General features: G+C 38.2%; 1 protein-coding gene across 1 annotated transcript; it reads right to left on the bottom strand.

The window, feature by feature from the left end:
- Positions 1–3,426: 3,426 nt before the first annotated feature.
- Positions 3,427–12,688, bottom strand: LOC106084153 (protein Vago). Its single transcript, XM_013247657.2, has 3 exons — positions 12,371–12,688; positions 12,074–12,206; positions 3,427–3,779 (listed from the first exon to the last, which is right to left on the bottom strand). The coding sequence occupies exons 1-3, from the start codon at positions 12,459–12,461 to the stop codon at positions 3,437–3,439; spliced, it is 567 nt and encodes a 188-aa protein (XP_013103111.2). The 5' UTR covers positions 12,462–12,688; the 3' UTR covers positions 3,427–3,436.
- Positions 12,689–14,647: the final 1,959 nt, after the last annotated feature.

Raw genomic sequence — 14,647 nt, 5'->3', positions numbered from 1 at the left:
CGTTGCAATGAATAACCAACTCAAATTCCCAAATACAGGATTGCCGTTGCGAGCCAACCCGTGTATTTCGCAGTAGAAATCAACACTTTTTCACAACTCTTTAGATGATAAATTACGAAACAAAAGAAAACATGCGGATTCGATTAAGGACTTATTGTCTTGTTATTTATGATAATATTTTAATAAATTGTTTTATAAATATATATTTTCACTAATGAACTCGAGCATAGTATCAAATTAGCATATTAAAGTGAGGGTAACACTGTAGACTACCGTTAACTCTAAAATGCTCAAATAAACTACAGCATGGTGCTATTAGGGTAAATGAAACATGATACAATTATAAGTGCATCCTGAAACTACAGTATATACATGATATAATTACCAGGTAGTGTACCGTAAAAGCTGAGTAAAATTTTTTCTTGCCAAGTGGGCTATATTTCAACGAGTTTTGGTTGTGTGTGTGTATTATAGTGCAGAACAGTGACACACACAAACAACACAAAATTAGAGTTCCACTAATCACTGATATTGACAGCTAGTGCACAAAATATTTTGTTTTTTGGCAACTGCCACTGTCTGTAAAAAAAAAATCTTGCTTGAATATACAATATGTTTGTTGGTGTTTGGGGATAAAGGGGACTTTACATGGCACATCATGATGCGTGGTCATTGTAATAGTATGGGTGAAAATAAAGTTGTACACATAACCATTAAGCTGAGTATTCTGTTCAACTTTTCAAGCGGAATGCTATCAAACTCCATATAAAAAAACGTCGGCGAAACGTCGGCTTAAAATAGGCGGAAAAGTAGTACTCTGTTTATAGTGAGGAAAATGGCAAAATAAACTGAAAGTATCACCACTTAAACCATTGCCGGCATCATTTTTGTATGTTTTATTGGTTTCAATGGTTCGTTTTTCCTTATTTATTTACGAAAAACTAAATTGAATAGAGAAAGCAATAAGTGCAGATAAGAAAAACGTGTTTTAGTATGGAAACAAAAACATTTAACTGCTGTAAAATTTCGCTTGAGGAACAATTAAAAATTTCCGCGACTGTTCCCAAAGCAGAATAGAATACCAACCCTTAGTCATGGCTGAAAAATCAAAATCATTGGATTTTTTAACGATTAGCTGCTATCGATTACCGTTTACACAGAAATGTGCCGTTATTACTTGACAGATATTGAAATAATGTTCTGTCCAAAGTATAGTTATAAAAAGAGTATGGAAAATTTAATAAAATCAAAGAAAAGAAAAAATCAATGTACCATTTTTGGAAATAGCTGTAATCAACACATACACAAGATGAGTACGATTTCGATGTACCGTATAAATGGCCTATAAGAATATGTTTAAATTAGCATGACCCCTTTATATCTGATAGACATACTCATTATGTGCAACCCTGTTTATGTGCAACACTATTTCAAATGCGGAAGCCCTATTTGTGCCTTCGGTTATTGGTATTCTTTGCTTTACGTTTCATTGAATATTCGTAGTTACCCATGGCGAAATAATTAATCCGCCTTGGTATTTACCGTAGGTTAAACCCCGTTCACACTGCTCATTAAAGCCGGATTTAAGGCTCTCGTCAGCTGATTTCATAAAGGGAAAACGGATGATTGAGCCATTAAATCCGGATTTAAAGACCAGTGTAAACGGGGGTTTACACTTCTCATTAAATCTGGATTTTAGGCTCCCGTTAGCTGATTTTATAAAGAGAAAATAAGAAGTTTATACTAAATAAGAAGTTTATAACGTAGCCGTAGAAGTGTATAACTCATAGGTCTGGGAGCAATAACCAGGGTCTTCAATACCCAGGGACTGAGATCTGCTTCCGACTGCCTGACTATAAAACGATCCTGTATGCGAAAATCCGGGCGATAACAGAATTAATAAACATCACTACGGACAATAAACTGGCCATTAGGTTCATAACAATCAGGTCGGTAAGGTCATAAACAGTCTTTGAGTGCAGGTAGGAGATTATATCCTCTCTGAGAATGGCACGATATGCATCGTTTGGATGCCGGGCCAACGTGGAGTAAGGAGAACAAAAAAGCTTATCTAATTGGCCTTAGGGGCCTGACCACTACCACCTGACTTTGTGAATGCGAAGCCTTTAGGGTCGACGCTGTGTGGGCTAAGGGCGTGGGCAATGTTTGGAGGAAATCACTATGAATTTTATCATCAATACGGGTCATACAGACCTACGAGCACACTTACGCAGCATGTCCAACTTTCCCGGCTTATAGACTCCGGCATATAGGTGCGGATATGATACCAGTTTAGGTGCATAGAATGCAAAACAATTAAGGACTTTCTGAGAAGCACGGAATTCCATACATAGATCTCGTCGGGGTTATTTTTCGGAATTAGATCGTACAACAAAGCCGGTTAATGTCCACAGTGGCATGGAACGCAAAACATTCACACGCTCTGTTCAACCTAACCTATCCTATCTTACTTCACGACTTGTTATACCTAAATTCCACATACGAATGTGCTACAGTACCAACATCACTATTAACACTCTTTACAAGCACATGTAAGGTTTGAAATTGTTTAAAAATCGGATAAAACATGGGCCCACTACCATTAAGGGCTCCATTACTATCTATGGTCCGCAAAATTTTGTAGATTATCTGCTGAATTTTTCAGCTATTCATTTTCAACTTTCTCCTATTCCATTCCTAAAAATAGCTATCTGTTTTATAATGGCAGTTATATGTATATCTTTTCCATATGCCCTATTGATCCAATTATGCAAAGGTCCCATAAACCCAGTTCGCAGTGTTTTTAAAACTGTAAGATTTGTAGTACAAATAGTAGCTTCGCGAATTACACGGTAGCTTGGGTTGTTGAACTGGATAGATGGAAAAATTCATGATGTTCACACTCAATGATTTTAGTATGTTTGAGTGAGGCTACAGAGGGCGCTCCATTAATTATCAGATGATGATTTTTATGATGACATTGAAACTTAAGGCTGGTATAATATTTTTGTTTTTCGCGAGATAATAGATTTTAAACTTGTTGATTTCGTTCAGTAGGACATTCCCTCAACACTTATGGCAAATTTTCAATAAAATTGTTATTTCATCATTGTTATATTCGTAATGTTTCAAATAAGTAATCGCGAATAAAAGGGTTTTCGACGGTGAAAAAATTTTAGTAACAGCCATTAGACTGAAATTAGAGATCCTCATGTCAGAAAGACAAATTGGGAGCTGACTTTAAAAGAGTGCTATATGCGACGTGGACCCGGAATGAAGTAATTCTTAAACGATATATTGAAAAAAATTTTTTTGGTCTGCTGTTATGGCTTCTAATTATGTCTTTTAAGTTGGAGGAGGGTATTTTTTACCTTTCTATTGTTTCTTCTTTAAGTTTAAAGTGATAATAATAAAATTACCCAGCTCTTGAATTAAATTAAGTATATTTGATTTGTAAAACATTATCCCTACTCGCCGCATTGCCAATCGGATATACAGTTCTTGTACAATCTCTACCATTTTCATCACATTTCCAATCCTGATTACCGTTGCCTGGATATTGGGATTGTGGATGATGCACCAAAACTCTTACTCTTTGCATGATACGTTCCGTTAGTAAGCGACCGTAACGATCAAAGGTACGAGTTTCATATGTAATGCTATTATCATCAGTCTTATAGCTGGTACATTCATAGGTGGGGCAGCAGCGTGGATAATCTAAAAATTCATTAGCAACTGGTATTTTTGTACAGTTACCTTCCAGTTGGGGAACTTGACATCTGGAAGTAGAGAAAGGGAAATTGATTTTAAAAATTATTGCTTCTAATTGTGGTTTTAATTTTAGTGTTGCTGTTTTTGGGGATAGTTTATGGTAGAATGTCCTCAAACTACACAATTCTTGATTTATGAAAAAAAAATTTTGAATTGAAATATTTCCTCAAATTGAGCTTGGGATTTCTAAAAAGAAACTCTTTAGCTAAGTACATGCAACCAAAGTCTTATGATAATAAGATGGAATGCTAACGTATTTTATGGGTTACTAAAGTTTTGTTTCGGGCATGCTCCACTTCGGGGAGAAATTTCTGCAGTTTGAGGACCAGCCTAAAGGTATTGCAATAGACCTGTAGAAGAAAACGTATTTGATATAAGAAGGGGCCTACTTCACGCTTCATATCGAAGGGTGGATGAAGTTTTGGATCTTGAGGACGTGTTGAGAATAATCGTGGGTAAAGCGCTACTAAATCTATTAAGAACAAAGGAAAAAATCTCTACAAATTATCAGTAGAGTATGAGGACTTGACTTATATATGAAGAATAAACTTGAAAACGTGATAATTGATCAATTTGAGCACCTGCGAATAAGAATCAGGATGATTCAATAGTTACGACAGACTTTTAATATGAAAATGTATGAATAAGATGGAGAAGACCAAAGAGATTCCGGTATACAAAAGGATTGCTTCGTATAAATATGGTAGGTATTGTGTTTAGTTAAATCTGAGGATATGGCGACTTGCTTAGAAGAATCAAAATGTCTGCGAAGAATGAATTGTTTCTTCAATGAATTAGAATAGAAAGAATTTACGAATGGGTGTCGCCAGGAGGTAAGCTTGGGGATGTGATCTATGGAGTTTGAGGACCTGCTTATAGAGATTAAGGAAAGTCAGTAATTGAAATCGAATTTCAATATAAAAATAATTAAAAAAATATCGAGGAGAACGTAGAGAACACCGTAATAAAAAGGGTTGTTTCGCTAATACTCGCATCGGTAAGTATTCAGGGACGTGAGGAAACTTGTGTGTTTAGTTTGAGGGCCGCGCAAAGATTGTTTGGTTTGAGGACCTAACAAGGGCCTATTTAACTGAAGGAAAAGAGTAAAGAATCTTAAACCGATTTTTAGTAAGAAGTCCCTTTTAAAGATTGAGGAGAATGAAAAAGATTTGAGACCACCGAGTAGCCTAATCACTGAATGTCTGGCGGGTAATTAGGGTTCGGTTATAAAATGGAGGTGCCTTATCGCTATGATATTGGATAGTCGGACAGCACCCGTGTAGTTTAGGGACCTGCCAGATTTTTTTGAAATAGTTGTTCAAACCGGCACGGGCTAACTACGGATACCACACAGGCTAGAATTTTAAGTTCCAATCTGTATGGTGTTCCTTGTTATCACGAGAAGCTTAGCTGGGAGCTACCGGGCGAATCCTCAGTTTGCGGATAGAGAAGTGTTCCATATGGAGTAGCTGCAACTGCAGTCGCGGACAATCAGCGGTATCGAGTGGACAATCTCAGTGAACGGCCGAGCGGCACAGTCTCTGGGTAAAATATTGAGTACCTTCGATATGACAAGGCGAGTTATTGGCGCCTTTAAATAACCAATGACCATGATGTTCCCGTGGCGATCGGATGTATAGACCTGAACGATTTTGCTCGCATATAGAACTTGGCGAAGATTGCCACCTCCACATACAAATGCAACAAAAACAACATTAAGAAAACTTTAATGAGTGAGGAGAATTGAAACACAAAAATTGAAAATAGAGGTAGTCCTGAGGCGCCCGTGTCTACGCCTTTAACTCAGGGTTTACACCCAAGTTTGGGGACTTGCCGTAATTTTTTTTAAATAGAAGTTCAGGTCCAAATTCATCAAGAAAAAATAAATGTATGAATATTAAAATGAATGAAAAACTTCCATATATTAAAAGAGCTGGGAGGCCACCGTTGCGCATGGACTAGCATCTCCTGCTATAAAGCTGGATTCAAATCCATGATATTTGGGGACCTGCCCGAATTTTTTTGAACTAGCATTTCAGACAAATTTTGAATAAAAAAATGACTTGATGTGGAAGTAGAATAAGGAAACACCATATATAAAGGGGTTGGGTAGTACTATAGCGCATCGGTTTTTTTTTGCTTTTAACACAGAGTTATAATGCAACTTTAGGGACCTGCCCGAAATAGTAATTGAGCTTAAATTTTAATAAGAAAATGCTTTGATGAGGAAGGAGTAGGAAAAACAAAAATCCGTGTATAAAGAGATTCGATACTACTTTAGCGCATTGATTATATCTTCCGTCTTGACGCTGGGTTAAAATCTATAATGTTTGGGGACCTGTTAAATTTTTTAAATATTATTCAGATCGAATAAAAATAAATGTTTTCATGAATATGAAGGTGAATGAAAAACACGCTTTAATATATTGAGGTGTTTCGTCCAAGGAAGTATTTCGGTTCACATGTCCACATATGACGCTGTGGTCAAATCTACGAAGTTTGGGGACCTGTTCGAATTTTTTAAAATAATAAGAAAATGCCTTGATGAGTGAGGAGAGTGAAAAAACCAAGCTCATGTATTAATAGTTGAAAGGGCAGCGCGGAGGCTGGATTGAAGTCTACGCGTTTAAGGCTGGGTAAAAAATTCAAGTTTGGGGACCTGACCTCCTTTTTTCAGACCGAATTTCAATACGAAAATACCTTTATGAAGATTAAGGTGAATGGAAAAATTTCGATATGTCAGCCTTTAAAGCTGGGCTTAAATCCATGCAGTTTAGGGGCCTACACGATTTTTTTTAAACTAGTAGTTGCATCGAATCTTAATAAGAATACCTTAATGAGTGAGTCGAATGAATAAAACGTCTATGTATTAAGAGACGAAACCCGTGGTGCCGGGGTTGGCATATTTTTCTTTAACGCTGGGATTGAGGACCTGCCCTAATTTTTTTGAAATTTTGAAGTTCAGCTTGAGCAGAGTGAATAAAAATGCCCTTTATGAATGGGGTATGTGATATATGTTAGGTCTATGACGCTCAATACCTGGGTTGGATTTCTTGCAGTTTGGGGACTTGCCTGATTTTTACACCCAAACCTGGAAGGATGGTTTATAATGCCTTTATTATTACGTTTGCAACACATCGAACATTAACCGAACTGTCTATTTAAATGCCTCACCGAGTATGGTCTAGATCCGACTATATTTGGATATATACCGATATGCCGATTTAAGATCTAGGAGCCATAAAAGGCGCATATATAGCTCGAGTTTTCTGAACTTTGCCAGAGTGAGTTGAGTTAGGCTTCTGGACATACGTACGTGCCGAGGACAGTATTTGGGGTTAGCCTCCTTAATACCCCTCTCCCGATTTAAGGTTTTAAGCCCATAAAAGACGAACTTATTACCCAATTTCATTGAAATTTGGCACAGTGAGCTGTGTTAGAACTCTCGACATCCGTTTCCAATATGGTCCGGATTGGTCTTAATTTCATATAGCTGCCATGTATTCCGGTCTACCTATATACTTTCTTGGGCCTACAAAAGTCGCATCGATCGCTGAAATTTGGCAGAGTGAGTTGTGTTAGGCCACTCGACATTTGTGCCGAGTATGGTCAAGATCGGGCTATATCTTAATGTAGATATAGCCCGATCTCCCAATTTGAGGTCTAAGTGCCATAAAAGGCTCAACTTTTACCCGATTTCGCTGAAATGTAGCACAATCAGTTATATTGGGCCCATCGACTTCCGTACCGAGCGTGACCCAGATCGGGCCAGTTTGACTCGGTCGAACTTAATGATTTTTAAACCCACCACCGTGGGATGGGGGTATACTAATCTAGTCATTCCGTTTGTAACACCTTGAAATATTGATCTAGGGCACCATAAAATATATATATATTCTTGATCGTCTCGACATCCCGAGTCGATCTAGCCATGTCCGTCCGTCCGTCTGTCAAAATCACGATAGAGGTCGAACGCGTAAAGCTAGCCGCTTTAAATTTTGCACAGATACTTAATTATGATGTAGGTCATTGGGGATTGCAAATGGGTCATATCATATATACCGATCTCCCCATTTAAATTCTTGAGCCTTTGGAAGCCGCAATTTTTGTTTCTTACAGACTCCAAAACGGCTGAACCGATTACCTTGATATTTTCACAGATTCTGTAGGTTGGTCTGGAAAGAAACATAGGCTACATAATTTTTTGATATCGGGAAGGGGGCCGACCCTCCCCCTTACCCAAAAAGTACTACCCAAAAATAAAAGTGAACCCATCGGGACAATATGGGATTCAAATGAAAGCTATTAAACAGTAGAGTACGAACTTCATAATAAAAGTTGGGTCCAAGTACCTGGGGGGCCGCCCCAGCCCCAAAACCCCCTCAAAATAGGTTTATTTGACGATCATGACAATATGGAACTCAAATGAAAGTTATACGGGAGTAGATTACGAAAATGGTCAGGAAGTAGGAATTGGCTTTATAATTTATTGATAACGGAAGGGGGCGGACCCTCCACCGTTACCCCAAAAACACCCCCCAAAATCTAAAGTGGACCGATAGGGACAATATGGGTATCAAATGAAAAGTATGCGGGAGTAGATAACGAATCTGGCATACGAATTCTTGTCGAAGTATAGGGGGTGAACCCACCCCCACAAAAACGCCCAAAATGGGCACATTATCTAATCACGGATATATGGGACTCGGTTTGTTTGTTCCGTAGAGACTGAAAAACAGCTGAACCGATTTTCACGAAATTTTCGCATATTGTGTAGGTTGGGCTGAAAGGAAACATAGTCCATATAACTTTTCAATATCGGAAGGGGGACGTATCCTCCCCCTTATCTAAAAACACAACCCAAAATCAAAAGTGGATAGATCGGGACAATATAGATATCAAATGAAAGGTATGGGAAAGTAGAATACGAATATGGTTCAATATGGGGCTCCAATGAAAGGTATTCGGTAGTAGATTTCAAATCTGGCATACAAAATCAGATTGAAGTATAGGGGGTCACGGCACACCTCAAAAACGTCACCCCTCAAAAACGCCATTTTCAATATCAGAAGGGGGACGTACCCTCCCCCTCATCTAAAAACACAACCCAAATTCAAAAGTGGATAGATCGGGACAATACAGGTATCAAATGAAAGGAGAGTAGATGACTATATGATAAATGGCTGAACTGATTTTCTTAAAATGTTCATAGATTGTGTACGTTTGTCTGGAAGGAAACATAAGCTATATAATTTTTAGATATTGGGTGGAGGCGCACCCTCCCCCTTACCTCAAAAACGGCACCCATATCCGAAAGTGGTCCGATGGACACAATAAGAGTATCAAATGAAAGGTATTGGAGACCAGAAAACGAATATGGTATTAAAATTTGAGTCCAAGTACCCAGGCGGTCCCACCCTCCAACCCCAAAACTCCTCCCAACAGAAATTTTTGGAAGTTCATGTCAATATGGGACTCAAATGAAAAGTATTGGGCAGTAGAGTACAAATATGGCATAAAACATTAGGTCCAAGTAATGGGAGGTCGCCCACCGCCAAATGGGCATATTAGCCGACTATGGCTATATGGGACTTAAATCAAAGCTATTTCTGAGTAGATTAAGAATATGACATAAAAATTTGCGTTCAAGTCAAGGTGGCGATTTTCCTCCTAAAGATATGTCAAATGGGTTATTTGACCCATTATGACAATATGGGACTCAAATGAAATGTATTCGAGAACTAGAAATCGAATTTGATGTCCAATTTTGGAGCCAAGTGTTTTTGAACTTCATTTCCGTTGGGAATAAATAACGAATTTGATATCTATTCTCAGTGCAAAATGTCGGTGGCCGGCCCAGCCCCAAAATATCCTCCAAACGGATAATATTTACCGGCCATGGCAATATGGGGCTTAAATTAAAGGGAAGTGCAGCACGAATTTGATGTCCATATTTGAGTCGAAAAGTCTGAGGTGCCATCCCTCCCCTAAAAACCACTTCTCTTTACTCAATTTTTAAAACCACCAGAAACTGAGCAGGGGCAAACTTCTCACACATCAATGAGTGTTTTCAAGTTAAACTCAATGATAAGGGAACTTTTTTTTATAGCCGAGTCCGAACGGTGTTTCGCTGTGCGACACCTCTTTGGGAAAAATTTTTTAAATGACCATACATGGCATTGTACCTCGCAAATGTCGCCAACATTAAGAGAGAATAACCACCGCTTTGTCCGATGTTCTCGCCATTATTCGAACGCGTTCAGCGTCATCGACTACAATGGCACGAATTCGTTATCCGCATTCAGAGTGGTGTCCCCACCCTAAAAAGATATTAGAGAGTTAAAGAAGGCGCAGCGGAGTGGACCCGTTTCGGCTAGTAGCTCCCATATAAACCGATCTCCCGATTTGACTTCTTGAGCCGCTGGAAGCCGCAATTTTTGTTCGATTTGGCTGAAATCTAGCACATAGTGTTTTGTTATGACTTGCAATAACTGCACTAAGTACCGTCCAAATCGGTCAAGAACCTGATATAGCTCCCATATAAACCCATCTCCCGATTTGACTTCTTGAGCCCCTGGAAGCCGCAATTTTCATCCGATTTGGCAGAAATGTCGTACATAGTGTTCTGATATGACTTCCAACAACTTTTTCATGGTACGGTCTAAATCGGTGAAGAACCTAATATAGCTCCCATATAAACCGATCTCCCGATTTGACTTCTTGAGCCCCTGGAAGCCGAAATTTTTGTTCGATTTGGCTGAAATTTTGCACATAGTGTTCTGATATGACTTCAAACAACTGGGCGAAGTACGATACAAATCAGTCAAGAACCTAATATAGCTTCCATATAAACCGATCTCCCGATTTGACTTCTTCAGCCCCTGGAAGCCACAATTTGTTCGATTTGGCTGAAATTTTGCACATAGTGTTCTGATATGGCTAACAACAACTATGCTAAGTACCGTCCAAATCGGTCAAGAACCTGATATAGCTCCCATATAAACCGATCTCCCGATTTGACTTCTTGAGCCCCTGGAAGCCGCAATTTTTGTCCGATTTGGCTGAAATTTTTCACATAGTGTTTTGTTATGACTTACAACAACTATGCCAAGTACCGTCCAAATCGGTCAAGAACCTGATATAGCTCCCATATAAACCGATCTCCCGTTTTGACTTCTTGAGCCCCTGGAAGCCGCAATTTTTGTTCGATTTGGCTGAAATTTTGTACATAGTGTTCTGATATGACTTCCAACAACTTTTTCATGGTACGGTCTAAATCGGTGAAGAACCTAATATAGCTCCCATATAAACCGATCTCCCGATTTGACTTCTTGAGCCCCTGGAAGCCGCAATTTTTGTCCGATTTGGCTGAAATTTTTCACATAGGGTTCCGTTATGGCTAACAACGACTATGCTAAGTACGGTCCAAATCGGTCAAGAACCTGATATAGCTCCCATATAAACCGATCTCCCGATTTGACTTCTTGAGCCCCTGGAAGCCGAAATTTTTGTTCGATTTGGCTGAAATTTCGCACATAGCGTTCCGTTACGGCTAACAACAAATATGCTAAGTACCGTCCAAATCGGTGATGAACCTGATATAGCTCCCATATAAACTGATCTCCCGTTTTGACTTCTTGAGCCTCTGGAAGCAGCAATTTTCATCCGATTTGACTGAAATTTTGCACATAGTTTTCTGATATGACTTCCAACAACTGTGTGAAGTACGATACAAATCAGTCAAGAACCTGATATAGCTCCCATATAAACCGATCTCCCGATTTGACTTCTTGAGCCCCTGGAAGCCGAAATTTTTGTTCGATTTGGCTGAAATTTCGCACATAGCGTTCCGTTATGGCTAACAACAACTATGCTAAGTACCCTCCAAATCGGTGATGAACCTGATATAGCTCCCATATAAACCGATCTCCCGATTTTACTTCTTAAGCCCCTGGAAGCCGCAATTTTCATGCGATTTGGCTGAAATTTCGCACATAGGGTTCCGTTATGGCTAACAACAACTGTGCTAAGTACCGTCCAAATTGGTTAAGAACCTGATATAGCTTCCATATAAACCGATCTCCAGATTTGACTCCTTGAGCCCCTGGAAGCCGCAATTTTCATCCGATTTGGCTGAAATTTTGTACAAAGTGTTCTGTTATGACTTCCAACTACTGTGTCAAGTAGGGTCCAAATCGGTCAAGAACCTGATATAGCTCCCATATTATAGCAGAATCCATGGTGATGGGTTCCCAAGATTCGGCCCGGCCGAACTTAGAATGCTTTTACTTTTCTCTCTTACCTGTCCTCCCACAACTGAAGTGTGTCCAAACATTGCACATTGATGCACCGGCCCGATCGGGTAAATGAATCTCCCACATAAAGTTCACGACCAGTTTCACTATCAACACATCTTGAATTTGCAAGGAAGCGATCTGAATATTTTTCCCGAGTATTTAAATCAGCGATAACAACAGCCAAACATGATGCAACCAATATAAAAATAAATATGCCACAATTAGAACGTAGTTTAAATGACATTTGGCCCGAAGGCCTCTCTTCTCTCCTTCTGTTTGGGGAAAAAAAAAGAAAAACTTACCGCGGGCATAGGTGGAAGGAGTGGCGAATGTCAAGTTGATAACATTTGATAGTAGCAGCAGCAGCAGCAACGACAGCATAAGTAGATACATTTTTGGACTAGGGATTACTCAATTTTTTTATTGTTTAACCTTTATGAAATTATTAAGAAATATTTATTTCAATGTTATTAGAATGTTTTCCTCTTCCCAGTTTGTTATTAAGCTTTGTCTCTTCCTAATCGTTGATTGTCAACTGAAATGTTTTTGAAATTTTGTCGAGGTGTTTGGCCACTTGAAACTGAAACGCGCTCCAGTCAAGATTAAGACGTCGTATGTACTTGCAAAAACAAAGTGTGTAGTATGTGATGCCTTATCATTTGTGCGGCGGTCATTTTTATTGTTGTGATCTTTCCTCTCTCATTCACATCTTTGGACCATGCTTGGGTCGAAGTGTTTTCATATTTTGTTTACATATCAATATGACTGTAGAAATTCAAAATATTTGCAACAGATAAGAAGGATGATGGTCCCCCCTCATTGTTCATCTATCTCCATCTTTGGCATCAACATCATTATGATGATCATCATGAGCAAAAATAGTATACACATGATGTAGTCATATGGTCTCACAACATTGGGCATTGTGAATGAAATTAGGCCTAGTTATTTAGCGTCCTTGACACTTGAGGTGTGATCCCATTCTAAATGGGAGTCTACCTTGTGAGAAGCACTCAATCAACTCCAAATCATTATTCGTTGTCCAAACTCTATGTTCTCCTCAGTGACTCATGATCTCACTTATCGTTGAAAATAGTTCACCTTGAACTAACAGCTCCAAACCTTGAACTTAGTAGTAGTAGTAGTTCTTCTTCTTCTTTATTTAACTATTTTTTCTTTTCATTTAATATCAAGAATACATTCAGTTATTCTAATTTATTTTTAATATGGACAATGTATCATCAATTCGTTGTGAAGAAGTAAATAAATAAATGTTATTGCGACAATGTATTTAACGTCTGTCGCTCAATAAATTTTAACATCTTGGGAATTCTTTCTATTGGAATTCAGATAATAAATAGTGTCTATAAGTGTATGCTGATTTTAAATATGTTACGATGTTGTCCCAATCGGCATCATTCTTGCCGTCCAATTTCTCCAAAATCTCTTCCTGATTCAATATTGTCTTTCCAAAGGCCATCATTCTAAACTCGCTTAAAATAGGACATATACCAAGGAAGTGTTGAAAGGTTTCTTCTGCTCGCATGTTGCACAATTTACATAATCGCTCCTCTTCACTGGTAGTAAATCTGTTGTACCCCAGGTATAACATTCCACTTCTAGCTTTAAATATCCATGCAATCTTTTCTTGTGTATATTTGTCATTCAAATACAGCTGTGCTCTAGATGGATTCAAAAATTTGTAATCTCGGGAATCGCTTTGTAGTTTTCGTTGGATCCTTTTATGCTTAAGATCTAGTTTTAATGAACATAGTAGTTCTGTTGAGAAAGTGTTCCAAGATTCAATGCTATTTATAGTCTCGGGCCATTGTACATTAAGACTCTGTGTTACTGCTCTTAACTCTTTCACCCAAAAGATATTTTTGCGCATCACTATTTCTGTTAATTGGTTAGGCAGACGATAACTGTTATATTGAAACATGATTCGTCCGAGATATTTCAAGTGCAATCCTAATGAATAAATTTGGCTATCTTCCACATCAGTTTCTAACATTAAGATATATGTTGGTGTATGCATCGGTAATCGCAATAATTTCTTAATGAAAAATCTTTGCAAGAAATTAACTTACCTTGAGTAGTTTTTTCCTTGAACTTACCTTGAGTAGTTTTTCAAACAATGGCAACTTATTTTTTTATATTTAAAATTATATTTACTTTATTATATTTTAATATATACTTTTCTTAAAGAAAGTATAATCTAATTCAATCATTTTGTTGTTGTTGTTGTTTTCTTTTCATTCTTAATTAATGAAATGTATGACTTGTGTCTTCTCTTCTTTTTGTTTTATTCAAGATGGGCTTTGGGAATGATGAATGAAGGGCCAACATACAGACAGGCAGATAGACAGACTGGCTGTCTGGTAGGCTAAAGCGAGGAGAGTGAGATGAGTGATGTGTGAATATGAGTTTTGTTTCTTTGGTTTCTTGGGTGAAGAGATTGGAAGATTTCATAGTTTTTTTTGGTTTTGGTTTGGGAGCAGATGATGAACTTACAATTATGAACATTTATTCCATTTATAATCGATCATCTTAAAGCTAAGAAATCATAATAAGTAAGT

Source organism: Stomoxys calcitrans, chromosome 4 (assembly GCF_963082655.1).
Source record: "Stomoxys calcitrans chromosome 4, idStoCalc2.1, whole genome shotgun sequence".
Taxonomy (NCBI): domain Eukaryota; kingdom Metazoa; phylum Arthropoda; class Insecta; order Diptera; family Muscidae; genus Stomoxys; species Stomoxys calcitrans.
The sequence above is the reverse complement of the archived record's forward strand: the minus strand, read 5'-3'. Positions and strand labels throughout refer to the sequence as shown.